The 25,000-nt window shown below is 40.7% G+C and overlaps 1 protein-coding gene across 2 annotated transcripts in view; it reads right to left on the reverse strand.

The window, feature by feature from the left end:
- LOC119653373 (xaa-Pro dipeptidase) overlaps positions 1-25,000 on the reverse strand; it is a 370,526-nt gene that overhangs the window by 139,028 nt on the left and 206,498 nt on the right. For both annotated transcript variants that reach the window (XM_038057917.1, XM_038057916.1), the window contains 2 exons: positions 19,178-19,369; positions 18,949-18,996 (listed from right to left, as the gene is read on the reverse strand). In XM_038057917.1, the coding sequence (XP_037913845.1) occupies positions 18,949-18,996; positions 19,178-19,369 (240 nt within the window). The remainder of the gene's footprint in view (positions 1-18,948; positions 18,997-19,177; positions 19,370-25,000) is intronic.

The raw sequence follows: 25,000 nt of genomic DNA on the forward strand, positions 1-25,000 counted from the left end.
ATTGTGGAGGGTTGTCGTTGGGACAATATACAACGGTCTTTCAGGCTGAAGTATACTCGTATCTATGCGATCTTAAGAGCTGCAACCTGGATGAATGACGAGTGATTCCAGAACAGGAGCATTGCAATTAATGAAACTGCACTGAAGGCGTTGGGCAGTCGTTTGATCACCTCAAAACTGGTTCAGGAATGTAGATATAAATGCAATACATTGGAACAACGCTGAATATTCGGTCACTGTGGTGTAAAGAGAAAGTACATTTTGGATCGCTTAGCAGAAGAGAGTTCAATTTTTCCCTTACCGGAACTGAAACCCGGACTTATAATTGTAGTGTCAGGGCCTTAATGCTGGTAAACACACCAAAGTTTTTCTGTCAAAACCAAACCTATTGCAAAGTTTATTCTATCCAAAAGCAGTAAGACTTGCAGGAGGCATTCTGACTGGCTAGAATTTACTAGCTGGGCATATGTTCAGAGGAAAATATGTGTCAATACTGTAATTGGTAAGCGAAATTCACGGAACATTTTCTTTGAGAATGCCATACCTACTTACCTATGGATGTGTCAGACATCAAATTTTGTATGTTGCTCTACTCCAGCTGCAGTAATTAGCATCACAACCTCTAATGCGAATTTTGGGGTCCATAAAGGAACCCCCGTTAGACGGTGGGTCGATTACAGGCGACCAACCAATAATGGTTGCCGTGGGACCGGAGTGGTAAGAGGTTATACACACACATCTCATCTTCAAGAAAGAAGAAAGAAATATTCGTAGAATTCGAAAAAATACAGACTTAAGCTCAAGGAATACCACCATTTTCGAGGTATTACTTAGAATTTCTTTGTCCCCCAACACCACGGGGAATTTGAAAGCCACACCGGTATTCGCAGCATAATACAGCTTGGCTACGAAGAACACACTGGGCCGTGAATACACAGATTGCAACTTGAATGACAAGACTGAGATTAAATGTCACTAAGACTTAAGTGCATTTCTCATAAACTGTCGATTAGAAATGCCAGTTGCGATGTCCGGTTAGTTCTGTCAATAGAATATGGAACTCTTAATTTCAAAGTAATGTGTTCGAGCCTCGAATCGGGATTTGTAGTGAATCTGGAAGGGCATTACAAACGGCCTTACGTACAATAAGTCTCTACCCCCATTGCATAGCATAATAGAGCACGGCAAATGCAGGCAAACTGTGTTAAGTTTATGAGAAAATTTTGCCAAGCTGGGCTGGTTGTAACTGAGTGAAGCTTCACACAGTCTTAATAGGTGCATCTTTTTTTTGGAATTAAATTTTAGATTGTCTGAAGTATTTAGATTGCCTGCAAATCAAAACACTAAGTTATTTAAATGCTCGATCGTTACTATTGAACTCGATACTTAAGGTTAGTTAAAAAGTACCCACATTTTCTCCTAAGGATATAATCTTTTCGAAAAATTGTCCATTGACTAAACAAAATAACATTTGCTAGGAACAAATTAAAACTGTTCTTACAAATAATCAAGCTTCTAGAAAAACCCAACATCAAAGGAATAAATGACTCACTGGAAGAATTGTATCAGTTTACAATTCACGGCATTCCATCCACAAATCAACAAAAACTTGGCAGTTTTTCCATACTTCCGTTTGTTTAGTACGCCATCAAATTATAAGTTCAATGAAATCAGCCCATACTCATCAAGTGACTAATCTCCTGAGCAGCATCGTTACAGCTGTTCTACAAAAGATGGAAGCATCTTTTTTGAGCTCAGCATGAGGCAATGGCAACCATAATTTTCCCATGAATTCCACAGTATAGGAACCATGAGCCAAAAGACCACCCGTTTCTGGTTTTTTGTTGACTGTCTACTGGAATTGTATTTTCGGTTTTTTCGTTTGCTAAAATTTAATAGTAATGGAGAGGAAAGATACCATAGAGAATAAATCCTGCTCCACCATAACTCCAAGAGTAGTCACACTTGTATTTATATAAGAAATGAGATATAAAACAAGAGACCCGTTTGAAAACTTAAATATTTACATTTATCGACAATTTGTTATTTAAGAAATTCATTTCACGCTCTTGCACCGTGACCTTTAAAAAGGTCACTCTTAGTGTTGATTCAACTTGAAATATTTTTGAATTCTATTGGCCTACAATATGGATACAATGGATACTAGACGAGAGAATTCTACTAGATTTTTTTTAGAGAAAGGAGTACAGTATTTGGCTGGGTAGTCGGGTACTTTTTCAATTCCCTGGTCAATATTTCAAGCAGATATATCAGGTATTCTTTGTCCATTGCTAGAGAATACGTTTTTTTCGAATTTGCGGTGTACAATATACAATCTGTACATGCAACAATTCGTTTCAGACAATGAGTCAGCTTGAATCTATCTTCTGGAAAAAACAACTTTTCAAGATTTATTTGAAGGCTACTTAGTGAATATGCATAAAATTGTGAATGAATGAATTACTCATAGCTAACTATGACTTCATCAAGGTAACATTGTTTTTATAGCAACAGTCTAGCTAATGGTTTGTCACAAGATGTTTAACCTTAAAGAAAAAAGATACTAAGCACCGAAGCATTAGCAATCATAACTTAATAACACTCTGTTCTTTTCAAATCTAGGTACATGGACATTTCCCTGAGTGTCTGAGGTAAGATCAGATATACTAAATTAAAGGGTCCGAACGGCAGATCAAATTATATCTCAATTTATTTTGTTCGATGGATTATACACATAGATACTACTGCTACACAGCCACCAACATGAAAATGCCCTATAAAGAAATATTGTGCAATTAAGAAGAAAGCACGGAAATTGGCGGCGGTGTTAGTTTTCCATTCTGCATATCATGATGCCATTCTTCCCAGCATCTTTTATATGTTCCGAATCATGTATAGCTGTTTAATCCACAAAAAAATCTGAACATAGGCACATATATATAACAAAAGTTGGCCAGAGAATAAGGCACCTAAAGCCTAATGTCGTGACTGCAATTTCATATTCTTTTTATTGTTGATGTTGCTGTTACTTGCCTTAAAAGGCGAACACTGAACATGAGACGTAACATTTCCAACAACTCCAAATACATATAATCTCCACTTAGTCTCGAATATTTTGCTCGTCTCTTTCGCCAGGTTCCAGGTTTCATGGTTCAGAGTTTCGAAAACTTTCTTTGAATGAAGAAAGCTTTTATGGTTACTGCACAAAGGTAGATTGGATAGAAGGAATCTGATTTCGAATTTACAAAGGGGTCTTCAAGTGAACGGGGAAGATGAAGGCATCTCTTTCTATATCCTTTGGGATACTTCTACTTTATGCGGGCGAGGATAGTAACCATTAACAATGGTCCTTGATCTGTAAACAATACCCTCCTTATGGTCTGACGGGAACCAACGACCCTCTACGCAAGCATACCATGGTTATTAGCGCAAATATATCTGCAGCAAGCAGCACACCTCCGTTAACTTATTGGTCTTCCTGCGGGAAGAAGACATCGGCGTCGCATTGGTAGAGGAGTTCTGGACCTGAAGAAGCCGAACCAGGAAAAAACTCCACAGCGACTACATCTAGAACATGTATCCTCGGGGGGGCCTGCATGTCTTTCTATGTGCAGACTAGAATTTCAGCGACCTAACTGAAATCAACCTGGAACAAGTGAGAACAGTGAACGTGAACATCTCCTTGACTTACATGGCACACGACCGATCCCCACCAGAAGAACTACAACATCTGATGTCCATCATCACAGCGAGAAGGTCAATCTGTTGATAAACTGCGATACCAATGCGAAGCACACGCTTTGGGCCAGTTCGAAAATCAACGAAAGAGGTGAACTCCACTTTGATTTTATTATCAATGCAATCATATCACTGCATAGCAGGGGCAATATACCTTTCCATTTCCCCAGCTCAGAAAACTGTGACGGTTAGAATGAGGTCGCATGGTAACCGAAAATGAGAATTTCGCGGGGGAGAAGTAAACTATGTCTGACCAGTGATCTTTCTCAAATCATACTTAGATACTTCCCAGTTTAAATGTCGCTGAAGAGGTTTTATACCCTTTCGGAGATCTCAGAAAGATCGCCTGGAGGAAATTTGATCACCTTATCAAGAACAAACTCTTCAGTGCCCGCATATTTGCAGCCAAAGAAGAGCTATCTGGCTGGATTATTGTTAAGCCTCAGAAACATAGAAACCCATCCTTTCTGAAAAAGTCGGACGGTTCCTCGATCGAAGAAGACTCTGGAATTGTTAGCGCTGACTTCAGGAGTCAGAATTCCATCATCCAATCGTCAAGAACAAAATCAGCAGGGCTATAAACGGCTTCTCCGCATATTGATGACAGTCATGTTCCAAAAACAACAAAAAGAGGCTGTGCTTGTAGAAATTTACGGGAAGTCCTTCGGATACGTTGTGCCCGCCTAATTTTCATACCAAAAACGGGCAGGCGTAGGTGTGCGCCGACGACGATAGATGAAATTTTACGGATAATAGATGGTGAAGGTAATATTGGATGCCGAAGACCTAGTCATATTAGTTTCAACGATGAAGACGACAGACAAATGATCACACCATCAAGCAATCGAGCGACTCATAAATCGCCAGGAGCCGATGGAATTACAGCCGAACTAGTTAAATATGGAGGAGACCAATCACATTAAGCGGTTCATCAACTTATATAAAAAGGGAGATATCAACCTATGCGGCAATTATAAAGGTATCAGGCTGCTGAGTACCATCTGTAAGATGGTTTTCACTATCCAACTAGGCCGGACAGCGACGTACGCTCAGAACATCATCGGCATATACCAAAGAGGATTCACTCCTAGCAAATCAGCAATAGATCAGATTTTCTCTCTGCAGCAAGCAATCTTTCTATCGACATCAAAGCTGCCTACGCTAGCAAAAGTCTGAGTGTAACTGGGAGATCCCGACCAAATTAATAAGTCTGACCCAGACCAATGTGTGAACCCAAATAAAAGCAGAAGGATGACTCTTGAAACTATTCGAAATCAACAACAGTCTAAGACAAGGGCCTGTTAACCTGACCCTGAGAAAAGTGTTCCATGATGCTGAGGTAAATGCAAGAGACCCCATTCTCTTCCACTCCACCAAACGAATGGCCTATGCTGCCGAAATCGACATCATGGGAAGAACAACCAGAGATGTACAAACTGTTTTCATCCACATTAATGAAGGAAAGATGAAATGTATAGTGGCAATGTCAGTACCAAAAACCAAAGAACAATCATTGGTGAAATGAAAGCAATATCCATAGGAGAATTCAACTTCAATTTCTCCTATCTAGGGTCGAAAATCACAACCGATACCAACTACGACAACGCGCACGGTTGTTGGCAACTAACAGAGACTATTTTAGATTAAAAGACTGTTCCACTCAATACGTCTCACCATAGGGTTAAAGCTCATATTGTACAAGACAATAATCTTCCGAAGAATTTCTGGCTTCCTTCAAGCTGAAATCCATGAGCGATACCACGGCCAACTGGTTGCAGATAAAATCCGGGTGAATAGGTTGCGGTGGGCGGGACACTTAATCCATATGGGAGAGGATGATCCCGCTCGAAAAATCTATCTATGGTAGAATAAGATGTTGCAGACCCTGCCTCAGACGAAACGAAGGCGCTATCTGGAATGCCAGTTCCTTATAAATGAAATTATGAAGAGTTAGTTGGAAAGGCGAAGTCAATGGTGTTTACCAAGCCAAGGGCATCTGTCTGTCTGTCACACCTATTATCTCAGAAATAGTTACCCCATTGATACGAAACTTGGTAGAACGGTGGGACGAGTAAATTCCCTAACGTGCAGCGAGTAACATATGTAAATTTTTTTTTTCACCAAATATAGTCATGTGAGATATCAAATTAAAGATCTCGATTAATACTTTCCGGTATTAGTTTTCACATTGATTACAAAGGAGAGTGTGGGGGTCCGAAAGAGTTCAGTTACATCAAAGGCCCGTTCCCAGAAACTACTCAACCCAAATATCTAAATAAAAATACACTCTCCAAGCCAATACCCGTTTAAATATATCAATAATAGTATATCACCATATTTATTATCAGCTTTTACAGTAATATAGGGTACTGCATAGCATGATACTACCAAGTTTGGGAGGAATCGCGCTATTACTAACAGAATTATCACTTTTGTGCAAACTTCTTGCATTCCAAGACTTTGAATGTCAGTACCATATTGAAGTGAATAGCTTGGCATATTAAAAGCATAAACATTACGAGCTACGTACAAATGGGACAATTGTCCGCTCAAATATTGTTACATAAAAAATACAAAAAACCTTTCATACCAGTAGCGTTAAACTTCCGGTTTCTCAACTTGTTTGTTTGAATTGGAAGAAAAAAGCAGTTGGAAGTTGTCGATTGCTGTGTTAAGTTTATGGGGAAAATCCGCCATAGTAACAAACGTCCAGGATAGCCGAAAAATGAATGAAAAAAGGCACGGCAGGATGATGACGCTCGGCCACATGTTTCAAAACTCGTCAAAGAAACTTTGGAAGCATTACACTGATGTGTATTACCCCACCCATCATAGAGCCCAGGCATCGCTCTTTCCGATCAATGTCGCATGGTCTGGCTGACCAATCCTTTAGTTCCTACGAGGAAATCAAAAAATGGATCGAGGAGTTCGTTAAAAACCAAACCAAAAACCAAAAAAATGGGGAAAAGTAGCGTTATATCGCCATTCAATGTGTTTTTTCTCCAAACGCATGTCTGACCACGTCCCAAAGGAACGCCATAAGATCAGGCTGATTGTTGAAGCTTAAAAGCAAATCAACAAGCGTGGGGAACTAAAGGCTGTTATTGTCGCCGCGAGGGGGAGCCTCGGCACGTGGGTAAAGCTCAACAAGGGCAGCGTAACGTGCGCTCTACTTGATACAGATGACAATTTTTTGCGGACCATATATCGTATTACGAAAGAACTTCGATAGTCCAGTCAGGTACTTTGACAATAGCCTCTTCATCCACAATAATGAGCAGCTTAGGAAGGGGAAGGAGCGATTTTGAATCGGATAACAATTGGGGAAGATGTTATAGCAAGCCACCGTAACATGAGAATACGCACTGCTGCTTCAAATAGAAGTGTAATTATGTTAGCTATTAACGTGCTTGAGCGGAGAAAACCCGGCAACCCTGAAGTTTTTCTAGTCCCTCCAATCTATGTAGACTTGATACTTCCACTCATTCGTAATTTCTGGGAACCTGAATTTAATTTGGGAGGAGTTTGCTTGAGTAGAGCCGGAAACCGGAAGCTAAACGCTTCAGGTATGAAAGGTTTTGTGCATTTCTTTCATAAAGCCATTTGAGTGTGCATTTGTTCCATTAGTAAGTATCATGTAATATATGCATATATTATGTGAGAATATCCACATTCAGTCTTAAATTTACAAAAAAGCGACAACTTTGACTTATTATAACTTTGTTAGTAATAGTCCACCAAACTTGGTAAGATCCTGCTCTATGTTATATCCATATTGTCGCATTACGTGGTGCTAGAATGAACTTAGGGGGGATTTTGCAATCAATTACTGAAAATTACAGTAATATAATATATTATTAATATTATTAATGTTATTTGAACAGATATCGATGAAGAGGGTATTTCGGAGCTTAGGCAACATATAGTAACAACTTCCTGATTTTTTCCAAATTTTTCGGTTGGGTAGTTTCTGAGAATGGATCCCTAAGAGAAATGATCACTTTTGACCCGCCGCACTCCCCACCTTTCCAACAAATGCTAAAACTAAGACCGGCTTCGGAAAGAACTAATCGAGACATTTCATTTGATACCCGATATGACTATATTTATTGAAAAAAAAATACATCCCCCTTTTGCATGTATGGGGACCTCCCTTAAATTCGATGTAGAATTATGTAACTCACTGTATGCGTGAGCGTTCACAGTTACCACCTTTTCAACAAATTTGATGGGAATCGCTACAACCGTCTCCGAGAAAAATGCATGTGGCGGATAGGCAGACAGACAGTACACCGATTTTAATAAGGTTTTGTTTTACACGAGATGTGGTACACCTTTCGAACTGCTTCTTATCGATTTCCGGAAGACTTTCGGTACGTGAGGAGTGTACCTTGAATGCTTTATCCAAGAGGTTCATTCCGGAGGAACTCGTATCTATCTTCAAAAGAACATATTATGGTGCAAAATATTACGTGTTGCATCGAGGTGTAATTTCTGAGGAATTTGAATTTCAAAGCAGAGTCTGCCAGGGTACGAATCAATCGTCGATATTATTTTCGTTATCGGTGACGTTCTCCATACTGGCCTGTTCGGAGAATATAGATGGTTTCAATGGACCGTGACATGTTTTGCCAAACACCTCGATTGCGGTGGTAACATCTCTCACTGCGTCACTCTCGATTTGGAAAAGGGAGCAAGCAGGGACAAAATATAAAGACAAATAAAACCAAGCTTCTCAGTTTTACTGACTATCTAACTCTTATTGTCTGCATCAATGGATAGAAGATTATAGCGTCCACATATTTATCGATGTTTGTAGTTCCTGATCAACGACGCTAGATCAGCCTCTACAGTTTTCCCCAAAAATGTGGAAATGCAGATACCTCAACATCAATATCAAGTTGAATTTGCTTCGCGTCAATGCAGTTATATGGGAGCAGTGCATGGAAAATGACCGCCACTGATACTCGACAGCTTACAGCGTGTTATGCAGCTCCACGTGATAAGAAGGCCGAAGTGGCAAGTCACACTTTAAGAGCCTGATTCTGGCATGTGATAGAATCTACCATTCCACAGGGGGCAACATAACACAAAACAGGGAAGCGGAATGCAAGGTTTTCAGGAAGTCCTGGAGGGAGGTGTACCACATTTAGAGGAATCGGCAATCAGGAATGAAGTGAAGGCTTCTACGACGTGCCATGACCCGTTTAGCAGATAACTTATTTTTCTTATATAACCTTTACCTCGTTCAAGAGCGCAGCCATCGTTATTTACGCAGATCTTTTGGTCCATCGATTCCATCGACTTTGATGTTCAGGCCAACTTTGGCTGGTAAGTTGAATTACATAGACATACCATCGACGACGCGTCTCTCGCAATTTACCCACGACAGATACGATCTATATCGATCAGGTCAGTGATCATAGCCTAGCCTGGTAGACGGCAAGTATAGGAGGCAACAGGGCAAACGACACTGTGGATTTGAGACGTTCGCTGAAATAGCAGCATAGCGTCAGCTTGTGAACACCGTATGTAGAGTGGTCGCGAAGCTCCAGTCACGGGAAAACCCTCCCTCCTTCCTAGAAACGTAGCGGGGACGGTTACAGGTTATGCATGTATAGTCTATGAACTACTAGGCTTTGCAAAATAGAGTCACTGACAGCTAATAGTATCCCTCCATTTTCAACAGATGAGACAAAATCCCTTTTTATCATCATAACTGTGTTAAGTCTCATCAGTTTAATCAAAAGAAGCTCCTAATTAGCATTTCATTGTGTAGAGAGGGATGCTCTATGATAGCAGATTCAGATTACGTGGCCGTAGAGCAAAGCTTAGTAAGGCATGGATTGAAACCATGAATCAGCCCGCTGAGCCGTGAAAGGAGTATTACATCAGCTTCTACTTGCATCAGGTTTGTGGACCACTGCTCTACTCTGTGAGCAAAATGAAATAAAAACTGAATTGCACACTGAGAAATACCCGAGCTGAAAAGGTAACAGAAAGTCTGCAAGGTACTCGCACTTCAGACTCATTGAACGGTTGGGTGCAAGGTGGAGGTGCGACGGGTGGGGGGCTGACTTTCACGCCGCGTCGCGTCATTTTTGCTCGGTGTTATATAGCAATAACAAATATTGCATTAACAGATGCCTACGTAGTCTGGCCTACCTACATAGCATAACTCATGCCATTGACGCTAAACTTTTTTCGCCAGTATCTTTTCATGTACATGCCGAGTATACGAGCATCTTTTCGCTCTTGCTTGCCATTCTTTTGTATTTCGTTTGGTTGCTTGGAGCATTTTTAGTGTTTTTATTTTTATTTTGTCGGCTCGGCATTCATGACGGCGACAACAGCACTATACGTCACGTCGTTTCAAAATTCATTCTCAAGTTTCCTGTTATTGTTGTTGTTTACATTTTTTATATGACCGCCACACATCACCGGTACATAAGTTATTGGATGTTGGATAAGTTTTTTTCTGCAGCAACCAAGCCAGACCTCACCTACTTCACATTATTTCACGGGCGAACGCCGCCATCTTTAAAAGCGTGTTTTTTTCTTTTACCCTCTCACATAAATCTTTATGCGATTCTGAGGCTTTTGATCTTGGTGTTCATACCTTTTTTGTCTTCCCTGCGGAATTTCGCTTTTTTGCACCAAATCGCAACGAACTGTTAAATTTTTCGCAATTTCGCTGAGAGTTCACAAGCTGGGCGGTTCGTGCATTCATCCAATTTGATTTAGGTTCCATCAGCCGACCTGGCTTAGAATCCTTTGCGAGAAGCTTAGTCAGCTTATTGCCATAACCCAGTGCAAACTAGAAACTCTATATATACCTAAACTTATACCCAAAATCCATACCTTTCCAATCGGCTGAGATACAAAGAAAAAAGGTCATATCTAAGTTGGAGGAGCTACACATGTTTGTAGGCGTTTTAAAAAGTATTTTATGTAGCGCAAATGGCATTCATACTTAGCACTAGCGGGGAGAAAATCTAGATAAACCTTAAACAGCCGCTCTTGCCACCTGGGGATAGAATGTAAAAGTATTGAACTCAGTCAAACCTACTTTAGTCGATAGAAGATCAATGATGAACAACTAGAAATCGTGACTACAAAGAATAGTTGAAGGTAAGATTGTTTGCACAGAAATATTGATCAGCGTACGTAGGCCACAGATTTTTTGAAAGTAAAGATGATGTTTTGAGGTTCAGTCTATTTCTCAACTCATTCGGTAATAGCAGGTATACAGTTTGCAATTAGGTCAATGGAAAACGTTTCAATACAGCGAATTTATTAAAATATTTGTGACATGGCAAAATCTTAAGAAAAAGAAAAAAGCTATTCAAATGATGTCGATTATGTCTCAGTTCGGCCGATATGTTGAACTTTCTAATCGTAGTTTACAAAGATCAAATAATAATTTTCATTAACTGGTAATTGCTGCATATTATTATTTCTGCAACAAATATTGGACGATCTTTATGGTTTGGGGGACGAGAAATATGATAACATACATAGCATCGGAAAACTAAACGACAGAAAACTAAACGACAGTAGAGTCGGTTAACAAGTTTGCCAGGCGTACAGATGGACAGGATCTTAACACAGAAATAAGATAAAACTAAGGAAATCACTTTTCAAATTCGTCTTGGTTTATCGGTGGCGAAAAAATAAACATTTTAAAACATCTATCTGGTGTGAATGACCGCATATATCCTTACCAGTGGAAGAATAAGTTTGTTTTTAAAATTTGTAACGGCTCAAAGAGTGAAACCCGATAATGACGATTATCATGAACCCAATGTGTGAAACAAACCCTTATTAAAATCGGTTGTGTCTGTGTGTCTGTCCCTCTGTCCGTCACATGCATTTTTCTCGGAGACGGTTGTAGCGATTTGCACCAAATTTAGTGGAAAAGTGGGAACTGTGAACGCTCCCGCTTACAGTGAGTTACATAATTCTACATCGAATTTGAATCTATTCAAATAAAGGTTATAATAATATCTTAATATAATTCTTAGTAATTAGCTGCAAAACACCCTGTAAATTCATTCTTGTACCACGAAATGTAGGGTATAACATAGAGCATGATCCTACCAAATTTAGTGGAAATCGCACTAGTACTAACAAAGTTACAATAGGTCAAAGTTGTCGCTTCTTTGCAAATTCAATACTGAATGTGGATTTTCTCACATAATGTATGCATATATTACTTGCTTACTCTGCTTACTCTCTTTATAAAAGAAATACACAACACCTTCCATACCTGAAGCCTCTAGCTTCCAATTTCCCGACTTGTCTAGTACTATTGTGCCCACAGTAATCTAGAAAAGTAAACATCGACAATTTTCATACAAAAGTGAAGGAGAAAAGAAGGAAAAAGTAAAAGAAGAAGGGAGGACTGAATTGAAAATCCTCAACAAGTCACCTAAATATAGTATATAAATTCGAGTTTACAATTATTGCCGAAAATTGTACTGTTACTGACGAGTATTACCTAAAGAAAATATTACCGACTTACGGGAAGTCCACTATCTTTTTGCAGGTAATCCCCAAGAAATGTAGCATGCAGCAAGTTCTGACACGACGTCTCTATGGTGTCCACAAGAAACTATTTTCGAACGGATCAGGAGTGTCAGAAGCCGGGCTCGGAGTAGGTTCATCAAAACGACGAGGATTTGTCTGCTTACTGGTCATGTTTTAGGACGAGGTGGATCTAGCTTGGGATGAACCGAAACAACAGCCCGGGGACCTTCTTTCCTAAACTGGAAAAGGTGCTAACAATGCACGTAAATCAGGGAAGAAGAGCATATGCCTCTATTATGTGGATTCTAAATACCTTGGGCACCTTAAGTTCCACGTAAAAACCTTACCATAGTGGCCGGACCAGCCAGGGGGAGGTCAGCGCGGATAAATTTGCTAGACTCGAAGTGCGCCCCAGCTAATCTGCCGATCTTCCTACCATTGCATTGCATTGCAGGGATCCTAAATTAGATGAAGCCGAAACATTAAAGGACTCCGAACCAAATATTACAGTTTATTCCACAGCACATTGATCGGGGGAGACCTAGAGCATGACCTAGCTATGGTGAAACTAAAGCAAGCGAGAAGGGAGAATGTGTACATCTCCCCGGCTTACATAGTTCACGACTGATCGGCTTCATAAAAAAGAAATGCAACACCTGACGTCTACGAGTGCAGCAATGAAGGCTCGCTAGTTAATAAGCTGCGTTGCTAACGCAAGGCATATGCTTCAGAACAACTCGGTAATCAAAGAAGGAGGTGAGTCTTTCTGGATCAAGAGAAGGCGTTTGACCGTATGCCACACGAAAGCATCTGGTATTCCCTGGCAACACCTAGTGCCAGAGAAACTCGTGCGCTGGGTTCAATTATTCTTCCAATTATCAGAAAACTAAAATGCGAAGTGTGACGGGCATATCATGACCACTTCGTGCCTCTATTGGGGTTCATTTAGGAAGCGCCGTAACACCATTCCTCTCTGTTCTTGTTACGAACACTGTCACACGGAACATGCAACTATACACTGTTTTATATAGATTATGTTTCCCTAGTGCCTAATAGCAAAGCTCATTTCGAGTAGCTTGTTCGAAAGCAAGATGATTGCCTCACAGTCTCAGATTGAATCTAAATAAAACAGAGATTTTACGACCTATCCCAAAGAAACAGGCACTTACTTTCACTGTCAATGACGGGTACCTGTTCAGAATTAAGTGATTTAAATACCTGTGATCAATGCTATCAGTCAATGGTGAACTTCGTTATGAAATTGCATTACGCATCAGCCGAACTTGGATGAAGTGGCGTTCCACAACTGGCGTTCTTTTGTGATTGACGTATCAGCGAACACCTTAAATCTAAAATTTGGCGCAGTGTCCTGTTCTAAGTCTTGGCCGCCTATAAAAAAAACAATGAAGGGCGTCTTACGGTATTGAAGACAAAGATATTGCGCGAGTGGCGCAACACGTCAAGATCAGATGCAAAATGAAGATATCCGCGATATCGGGTTGCACAGATGGTGGAAAAATTGCGAGAGAGGCATCTTCGATGGTACGGTCATGTAATTCACGCACGAGAATTCACTTGGCAAGATTAGTTTGAACATGAATATTCATGGGAAACGACCATAAAGCCGGCCGAAAGAACGGTGGCATCATACGCTGGATAGCGATTTGAAGGCCTTTGACCTAGCAAAATGAACCGATCAAGATGAGCCGATTCCGCTTCGGATCGAAATAAAGACTGAAGAAGAAGAATCAGCAGCTGCAAATAGTCAACCAAAGCTCTTCTTCTCTCAGTTAACCAATGCTATTCGTGGCTGAAAATGCAATACGCAGAAAGAATAATACTGGCAAATATTTCACAACTCAGACAATTAGAACCTAATGAGGTCTGTGGCAGCAGCAGGTTGCCCGGTAACTTGACTAAGCTCATCGACGGCTATCTAAAAGAATGGCATTGGTATGATAGAGCTGATGGGCCAGGGACTACATTCTCTCCGCGGATGTTCCACATGGCTTCGTACTGATACCACGATTTTATAACATCATTGATAATAATATCGTCAATGCTCCAGTTACTGCCTCGGTTGAATATTAAGTACATCGATGATGTAGCGGTGACTGTAATTACAAAAGACCTTAAGGATGTTGAGTTGCATGCATTCGGTGCAATGATTGTTATGAATCATTGCTGAAAAATGTAGTGCTTGCACTCTGGAAGGACAAAACAGAGGTGGTGCTTATCAGGAAGCATCATACGGAAATTTCTGCTCAAAATGAGAAATCACGTCATTACTTCAAAATCAGCAAATCAGAATCCTTGAAGCGGCGAACTACAAGCAGCGTTTCCTGTCGGCCCATTCGTCGGCCACGTTGTGCGAATGGATTCTACTGCATCCCGTAGTCCGCAATGCAATTGCCTCCCTTCCTTAATGTATGAAGTTACTGCCACTTCCACCTTCCGATCACAATGCCCAAGGGTGATAAGCCTGTGCGCCACTCAAGTTCTTCGTTTGAGATAGTGTCAAGACAGCGTACTCCGTTGATACAACATAGCTAGGTGCTGGCCTAGAGCACTGCGGACATGATCATGTTATAGAAAGGTTTCTGGAAATCGATGAAGGGAAGGTAAAACGAAGATCTAAGCATCGCGCTCTGTTCCAAAATGATCCGGAGGGTGTTGATGTGGTCAATGCAGGCGAATCCGGAGCGAAAACTAGCCTACTCTATGCCGATCAAGTTTTCAAAATGTTCCTTGATGCTTTCGAAGATTATTTTAGCTATTATCTTTGCGACGGCCGGTAGGACGCAGAAACCCCCCTAACTCATATTGAAATGATCCTCAAAATTTAAACATGACTCCAGAGAAACTGAATTTAGTCGAGTAATGGCAATCCACTTCTTAGAAATATTTCTTTTTGGGACAATAAAAAAGCTTTCAGAGGGGTTTTTACGAAATTACTTGTGCAGGAAGACACAAAACCCCGCTCCCCGTTCTTCTTGACGTTTCATGGGCGAAATTAATTTTCGCAATTTGCGGTATTAATGAGTAACTGCCAGTTGTCGGTCTCCTGAAATTTCTTGCCGCGGCTTATGACGTCACACACAGTGGCGCGGGCTTCTCAATGTGTTTGAATTTCGTTGAAATTTGAAATTTTAACAGTTTAGGAAATTTAGTTTTTTAATCAAAAACGATTTTTCATAGTTTTGATAGTTTCAGAGATAGAAATGATTTCCGCCATTACTGAAAATAAGGCGGAAAGTCTATTGAAACAATCAAAACGGGCGCCCTCTTTTGGAACCTTAATGATCATCCCTTTCTTCCACTCTTTAGAATTTCTAAGATTTCCGTATGAGTGGAAGTAGCAGGTCTGCAATAACTGCAGGTGCTGCGAATATCAACTCTGCGGGGAGACCATCAAGCCCAGCGGCTTTACTCCGTTTGAGTGCATTGATGGCCAAAACGATTTCTCTTGTTTGGAGGAAGAGTCCGTATGCGCATTTTGCATTGACTAGCCATTTTATCCACGGTTAAGAACCATGATGAAGTATTCTTTCCACCTTTTCACTTGTACGTCATTGTGGATGAGGTGTCGGTCGTTGACGTCCTTCACATGACCATAGAAGGATTTCCGACGATCGGAAATCATTACGTTCGGCGGCATATTCTGCTTCCCTGACCACCGCAATAGCAAAGTCTCTCTTGCCACGGCATAAACTACGCTGAATTGGGGCATTTTGCTCCATATCGGAATTCCACCATCTTAGGACTTCGCTTCGGGACGCGGCTGACCTTCTGCGTAGCACCTGCGAAAAGAGAATTTTTGGCGGCGGTGGTTCAATGCTCATCGATATTCTCAGGCAGGCTACTCAGTATATCTGCCGTCCGAACAGCAAGATAGCTCTCCTACTGCCGAGCGGCAGTTGGGTCCTACAAGCGGTCGATGATAAACTCAGGGGTCGCAGCTCTCCAACCTTGCGTAAATTGGCTGATGCAACACGCAAGGAAATGTAAGGTGATCCCTTTCGAGGCTGGTATCAGTATCTCCCTTGTTACGCACATCCTAAATCTAGTTGAAGCCCAACTGACATTATGGCAGGCTCTGCGCTCAAACAATATCTCACCAATAACGAGGCGGTGGAATTTCCAGAAATGCATAGCCGTTAGAACGCGCCTTACGGTAGCCATCACAAAACAACCTGATACTGGATTCGCGTCTGCTACCATTTGGCTTTGCAGAGTGCAAAAGTAAAATGTCGCAAAGGGAAGAAGAGGGAAGAAGCTTAGATCGTTAGAATTTCCGCTCAAGTTCGAAAAAGCGAGCATTTTGAGGATCCACGCTACTGTTGTTGAGGAGCGTGCGTACACTTCAGAAACCAATCATAGTTCGTTTTCAATAGCCAAATTTCGTAGCCATGAGATCAATCCCCACCCGAGGCGTTGTTGACATTTCAATAGGAATAAACTTACAACATCTGCGATTACTAGCCCACAAATTCCTCTCTCTTTTAGTCGCGCGTTACGACAAGCAGGGAAGCCTTTGAGGGTATTCTTAAGCAATCGCTCACATGCTTCCAGATCGACTGAGGAAATGAATTCCCAAGGCATTGGGAATGTCGGTACCATCGGGAATCCTACTTGGGAAAATGTTTGGATGTCAAAAGAGCTGGGATATAATGTATAGGCGAAATATAAAAAAATAAATAGGCGAAGGTAATTAGAGCTAAACCAATCCCGTAGGATAATGTGTTGCGAGATGTCCGGATGAAAGACTATAAGAGTTAAAGATGATTTTACTAGATAAACAAGTCGGGAAACCGGAAGCTGGGTGCTTCAGGTATGCAAGATTTTGTTTGCTTCTTCTTCTTCTACGGGTTGTAAATTTACACGGTAAAGACAACTTTACTGTAACTGTAACTTTGTTACTAATAGTATGATTTTGAACAAACTTGGAGATAATATGCTTCATATTATATTTTATACTACTGCCAATTTTATAACTCTGAGATCAACTTAAAGGGGGTTTTACTCAATTTTCCCAAAATATGATAATATACTATTATTAACTTAATTTTAACAGATATCAATATGGAGAGTATTTTGAGGCCTGGGCACTCTATAGAAGCAGCTTCATGATTTTTTTCAGATTTTTCGGTTGGGTAGTTTCTGAGAATGGGTCCGTTAAAGAAATCATCACTTTCCACCCCTCCCACTCCCCGCCTTTTTAACAAATCTGAAAACTAAGGCCGGCTTCGAAAAGTACTAATTAAGACCTTTCATTTGATACCCCACATGACTATATTTTTACACCTCCCTTTTACATGCATGCCCCCCCCTAAATCTCAACGTAGAAGGACATCACTCACTGCATGTCTGGGGGTCTACAGGTCCCACCTTCTCACCAAATTTCGTGTCAATCGATTTAGCAGTTTCTGAGAAAAGTTCCTGTGACAGACAGACAGACAGACAAACAGACATTGAACCGACTTTAATATGTCTTGCAAACAAAACCTTCAAAACCAATAAAACCTTCAAAAATTTGACGGACACTAGAGTTTCACAAACCACTTGTTCGTTTCTTCCATGTCTAGCAACTTCCTAGTCGATTTATATTCACATGAAAAGGAAAAACTAGTTCTTTTTCAAAGTATTGAATGTGAAAAGCACCCATTTCCGAATAAACGTACTTTACAAGAGAATAACAGCAAACTTTAATTTTCTGGGGGGACCAAATAACCAACTATTTCATTGATTGCCTTATTGAATAAACCATAATAAAGTTGCTGATTTAAGATGACAGTTATATATAGCCAATCTAATCTACTTTAAGCCAGTACCCAAATGAGGTAACGTTTTTGGCCCGAGTGACGACAATAGCTCATTTTCAATGAATTTGGCAGTTACGTCAATTCCACCGGAACAGCGGTATAAACCAAGAGGTTCATCACTATCTCATCACCTGTTAGCAAGAATTATTGCACCTCAAATAATAGAAGTAGATTAAACTGTGTAAAGTTCCACAGTCCAAAGTGACACACGACTATTGTATAGTGCAGATATAATTATCTGGTGATTCAGCATAATTTAAGATACTCCTGGAAATGGAACATTCGTATGTAAAGGTCCAAAATGACTTCACAATTCTATAAGAAATTTCCATAAGTGTTACAGTGAGCGTTTATGATGGCTCTCAAATAGAAACTTGTCTAAGCGAAATGTTACTGTTTATGTTTAGGTTTTACGTACGCATTTCTCTTTTGAAATTTTCCATCTTCCCATAAATAGAATCTAACAGCTTTTTCCATCACGTAGTACGTAAACAAACACAATCCAATGCGACAAGCAGCGGCACACACCACTCTAGATACGCCTCTATATCTAGATGCTTTTATGGTTACAAATATGAATAGTAACCGCGTTTCAAGGTTATTTTATTTAATAATAACTAACAAAATTGACATATTAATGATGTGTGTATATGCATGTATGTATGTACAAAATAGACAAGAAAGCTGAGTGTAAATATTTCGTCGGAATGATGCCTTTACATTGACCTACAATATTATTTAAGTACGTCATTCTATTACTTAATGGGGCTTTGAAAGGCAACGCAATGTCAACGGAGCATGTTCGCAATCAAAATATTTATGACAATATCAAAGCAAATAACGCATGTTTAATACTCACCAAAGTCAGGAGCACTGATGGGTTTGCCTTTTCAAAGTATTTTGCAATCTAGAAAAGTAAAGATACGTTTGTGTGAAAATATTAGTATGGAAACCAGTAAGAACTGCATTAATGTTGCTTTAGGATTCAAGGTTGGAAGCTGTTAATTCAAGTGAGCAGCTATGGACATTAACGTGAACAAGAACTTGCCTACCCTATCTGCTAGTGCTGGATTTGAAAAAATACAAACCTCATCAGCATAAACGACTTCATCCACTTCATACTTGTCCTTGAAGTCTTGTAAAGTATGCAGACGTCCCATCCAAATGGCATATTCTTCAGGCAAGTGAGGCACAAAAAGGGTAGAGTGACCGGTTCTCACGTTGATGGCTCCATAACAGCCAGGCTCCTTTGCACCAAACAAATAGTTGAAATAGGATTCCTAGAAGGAAACAAATATATAGAGGGTAGAGACATTCTTCTAAATAGACGACATACGTTCGTCCAGGTATAACTTAAAGATAAATTTACACCAATTCCTCGACTCTATCTTCATATTCCATCATATACCACATATGATTCCTTTCACATTCTGTAAAATCGCTTGCTTGGTTTCCATATCACTTCAACCATGAAATAGGAAGTAAAGTTGATATTCTACTGAATGTATTCATGGCTTGTAACTGTAAACCGAGAAATCTTCTTACTCAATTGAAGATAGTAATCGGCTCCATACGTAGTGTAAGCCATTGTACCACTAACGTACAAACATTCGTACGAGTATGTAGGTTCAACGCTACCACAATCAAGTCGATGAAAAGAAAAAAAGTAAAATTTCGCTGCACGTTCCCTCATTTTAAAAAGTAACTATCGTAAAGCAGATGCCGCAAACCGGCAAATGCAAATGAAAATAATGGCATTGTCTTTGCCTTCCTAAAAATATCCATCTTTCGTTATGTTGGAGTATTTAATTTACGACTTTAACAATTGAAAGAAGCGCGACTAGTGTTGCCAAATTGCACCCAGAGAAGGTACCCGAACGTATGGACAGTTTTGTACGTCTGCATAAGAAACAATCAACAAACTTTAAAATACGTAACCACATGTATTTAATTTTCAGCCATTTTCAGTTATGAACTCCGTCTAGGACGCTTTAGCCAAAAAAGTCGGTGTATCTGGTAAAACAACGCAGTGTACGTATGAGAGGGGGGTGTAAAATTTTTTTACAGAATATGGTCGCGTGGGGTATCAAATGAAAGAGCTCAATTAGTACTTTTCGAAAGTGCCCAAAAGTGTAACATGTTTCGTTCTCAGAACCTATCTGACCGAAAAGATCTGAAAAAAAAATCACAATGGTGCATCCATACGAAATCTAGGCCCCAAAATACATTCCATTCCCATATCTGCTTAAATAAAGTTAATAATAGTGTAATATTTTAGAAATTTACCCTCTTTAAGATGGTGCAAACTGGCACAGTTATAAGTAACAACAAAGTGCATAATTTTGGAAAATTTAACAAAAATCCAACTATTATTAACAAAGTTATAGAAGATCAAAATTGTGCATTTCATGTGAATTTATCGCACTCCATGTATGACCCATCATGTATGTCGGCATCATCATATAAAGTGAACTCATGTGAACAGTGGAGTTGGAGTTTGGAAATACATATGTATACCAAGGAATATTTTGAATTGGAGGTTTATGCGAATGGGCAAACATGAATAAAGCATTTCTCACACAAGATGAACACAAAACCGAAGGGTCCAGCTTTCGGTATTCTGACTTGTTTTACATTGATTATCATTTAAGTCTCCAAATCCTCAGTTTAGCAGAAAATAGTATTTATTACCTCTCATTTCCGTAGGTATTATATACATACATTCATAGATATAAAACTGTCAATCACTTGTTAACAAACACCCGAAAATGACCGGGTTAGGTTGAGTTCACACCCTGTAAGCTGGAGCTGTGTGGAGTTGCCAAATCTTCCGTCTGGTGCGTCCCTTCGTGCGGGTAAGGGAACACCCCCTGGATGCGTTATGGGCATGTGCATGCACATATCAGGAGATATTCGTATATGGGCATGTTTATGCACAGGCCAGATAGATGGGGAGCGAACGATCATAGATAAAAATTGGCCATGGGAAGGCCAACCAAAAATCAAACCAAATATGAAGGACGAGAAAGGTAGTTTATTTACGGTGCAGGACGTCGGAAACACAGTCCCGGCGGTTTTGGGGAGTGGGCAAGCGAGCTGCCGGCCGTCGATATCCAGCGGCCATACCGCCAGTGTAGTGAGAAACTTGGCTACTCTGGCATCTAATGCTACAAGAAATCTTAATAAAGCAGAATGAGATCCACACCGGATCATTTTCTCAAGAGCTCAAAGCTTGGAAGGTCATCACCGAGGGCAACATTACACCTAGGCAGTTGGGATTCGTCGCGGGACTCGAAAAGGAACTTGGATAGTCTCCGAATCGACATAATTACTGATCCTGTAAAAGACGAACGTGGAAGGCGGCAAACTGCAAGACCGTTCCTTTCACTAGGAGAACGCCTAAATTAACTTTGTGAGTTCATCAAGGAGTTGCGGAATATCCATCAAAGCATCAGTACTCTGAAACGAGGCATTAAGTTGTCCTATATCAGGTCAGTGGAGGAGAATAACTCGCAAACGTCATGTGGCAAAGCCACGCGAAAGACATAAGATAATGAAGCCCATGGTGTTTTACGTAGGCACCTGTCGTGAGACTTAATCCTACAGTCCTCTTCAGACACGGATTGATTTTGTGACCACAATCAGAGCCCCGCTGAGACAAGCAACAACGGTACCCGTCTATACCAAGTGCATGGCTTAGCATTCTTACTGGTGGATGCAAGAATTACCTAAATCTCTACCGAACTATGGAGTACGGCACCCGTGTTGATACGCAACACCACGTCGAGGCCCGAAGGTCTCTTCTCGCTTGAGCATAACCACAACCACCATGAAACTCCCACTAGGGGGGCCAACCGCAAATAACCGAGCTGTCCTCACATACAACAGGAGTTCACCCGAAGTATGTGAGACCAGGGGCTTTCCCGGTTCCCATGGTACCAGTATATCCCTGGTAAGGTTTCGTGACCAATTTGCCACTTCAGATGAGTCCCCGTGCAGACTCGGGTCTGATCGCCCTGATTAGACCTTTGGAGCATTCGCCTACTAAATCACGGCCGGCAAACCAAAGTGATTACAGCATCTCCCGGTGCCACCACTATGGAGGTTCTCCTCGGCCACTTGGTTTTGGTTTGCCCGATAGGGTTGCCGCCCCATCTTCCTCGCCGCCACCTCTGAGCACCAGACATAAGATAGGTGAGAACACGGGCAAACGGAGTAGGGATGGAATAAGTGAATCCCTTGGTGCCCAAAAAGCGGCCAAGAAGAAAAAAGGCTCTGCGCCCAAGAAAGCTGAACCGCCGAAAGTTAAGGGTAGTTCTTCGATTACGGCTCCGACTTTGCAAAAGGGGAAGAACCTATAGCTCGTAAACCTGAAGAATGGACAAAAGTGAACGGCAAAAAGCGGTAGAAGGAGAAAAAGAAGATTCATCCAAAAATAATCATTATTTCCAAGAAAGGAGGTATGTCCTACATCGATATCCTTCGGAAAGTGAAAGCCGATCTGGAATTAACAAACCTGGCGACAGGCATACCCAAAAGCCAAACTACTGGTGGAACCAAAAAATCTCGCTGTTGAGGGCAACGTGTCTGCGAGCGAAAAGGATTTGCCAAAGGACCAGAAAGAAGCCAGAACTTCAGTAAGTAAGTAAAACTATTAAAAGGAAAGTTTTCAGTTTAACTATAGATCTTATTTAAGGACAGCAGACAGGTGTTTCAGATACAAGCCAACATTAATTAAAAATTACAAAACCAGCACTGAAAAAGGATACATGTTGTGTCCGAAACACTTGTCCGCTATTGTTAAATAAAAGTGGTAAGTGCTGCGCGGTGGTGACGCTGGACATCAGAAATGCCTTTAACGCAGCCAACTGGAATCGAATTAAGGGCACCATGGCTAAACTGGATGTCCCGGGTTACTTAGCTCGAATAATCGAGAGTTACCTTTCGGAGAGATTTCTTTTGTACGAAACGAACGACGGGACGCAGGAATATGTTCCGCGTGCCAAAAGCCGCACCGTTGGTTGGTTTTTCAGACGACCTGGCAGTGGTAATAGTTGCGAAACCCCACCAGGATGCGGAACTGTTTGCAAGTCAAAATATTCATTTCATCAAAGCATGGCTCCAAATGGTGAAACTGGAGCAGGCGAAGAGTAAGACGCAGGCGATCCTTATTACAAATCGCAAGAAAAACAACACTGACAAAATCCGGGTTGGTAATCACGAGGTCATTTCAAAATCGATTATTAAATACTTGGGGTGCTGACCGATACTAAATTGAGCTTCAAGGGGCACCAGGACTATGCGTGTGAAAAGTCAGCAAAGGATAGCTCATCCCTAACAAAGATGATGCCTAATAGTGATAGTGAGATCCATCCTGCCATCCGCGGCTCCTGTCTGGGCGTGCGCACTGAATAACACAGTGAACTGGGGAAAGAGAAGTTTGGCATAAAGGCCAATCGCGCTGCGGATGTGCAGCGTATATAGGACGGTATCTGGTTAGACAGTGTGTGTCATCGCGGGGATGAATCCGACCAAAGCGACTGAGGACTTCCGAAATGCTACTAGGAAGGAGCTGTACAGGAGAATCCACCAACGGTAGGATAATTCCGAGAAAGACCCATTGAGAACAAAGCATGTCTCTATGGGGTAATTAGCTTCCTCTGGAATTTGGAAAATTCTGAAAATTCGGCCTTCTTTGCAGAAAAAGTGAAAGAGCCAAACTTTCATCCGTATCTTTCCTTGTCAATAGCACACCCAACAAATAGCTTATGTTTGCATATCATATCATAGCATATTGGCAACAAAGGAAAAATGCTATCCGAACACAATATTCATTACTGATGTTTTGGCGGAAGCCACTTTATAAAGCTTAGTCAACTAAACGGTGCAATGATATTTCATGTGCAAAAAGAATTTATAGAGCAAGCAAGGCAGCGTGAACTAGTTATGCCGTATAAATGGGACTGCGATGGAAACCTCAAATGAAGGAAACGGAAAAAATATAGTTGACAATAGTCACGATTCCGAAACCATAAATTGGAAGCTATAACGACAGAAATACTGCACGCAGCAAGCGAGGTAAGCTTTAAATATAACTGGAGTCAACGAGAGTCTTATTTGGAGATTCGATACCGTTTTGAATACCATGTTTTTGGCTATGCTGTCGATGTTGCAGCTTCTTGTAATTATACACTTCATACTGTGGAACTGTATCTATGGTACAACATGCCTCCAAGTGTTCACAAAATATTAATTCATGGAGCCGATGTAATACAGAATCTACATTCCCCATTGCAGTGCAGTCAGAAGAAGCCTTGAAGCCAATTTAGAGAGTTTCATATTCGAAAAATTTTACGTGCAAAGACGATGAAAGATTTGCTTCATATGCTACTATTATCGTCGGATCCTTTAGTGCCTTCTCTTTCAAGGAAATCAACTTTTTTGCAGGCAGAACTTTCACATAATATTTAGATAAGTTACAAACACACTAGCTGATTCCTGCATGCAAGAAAAGGAAAGTCTATAGTACAGTGATACTGATGACACTCTTAAATAACGACTTGTAATTACTTTTAATAATTTTCTTCTGCTTTTCTAACAGGAGAGGTATTTGATGTATATTTGAATGATTTTCCATACGCTTGTTCTAAGTACATTGCCTTTTAAAATAAAAGTACTAAACAACCCCTAATTCGTACTTTCTTCGCGCCAGATTTCATACATAAAGAATGGTCACACTCACTTTGTCAATGGATTACTGTTTTCCAGAAATCAGACTGATTCTAAAACTGAACTTTGTGCAAAATTTAAAACGTTTCCTTGCAACAATTGCGAAGTTAAGACTTTTTTCGCGCTAGATTTAACGTTTGAACCACTATGCTTCCCCTCGGAAATCCTGACAATTTGAGATT

The sequence above is a fragment of the Hermetia illucens genome, chromosome 4 (assembly GCF_905115235.1).
Source record: "Hermetia illucens chromosome 4, iHerIll2.2.curated.20191125, whole genome shotgun sequence".
Lineage (NCBI taxonomy): Eukaryota > Metazoa > Arthropoda > Insecta > Diptera > Stratiomyidae > Hermetia > Hermetia illucens.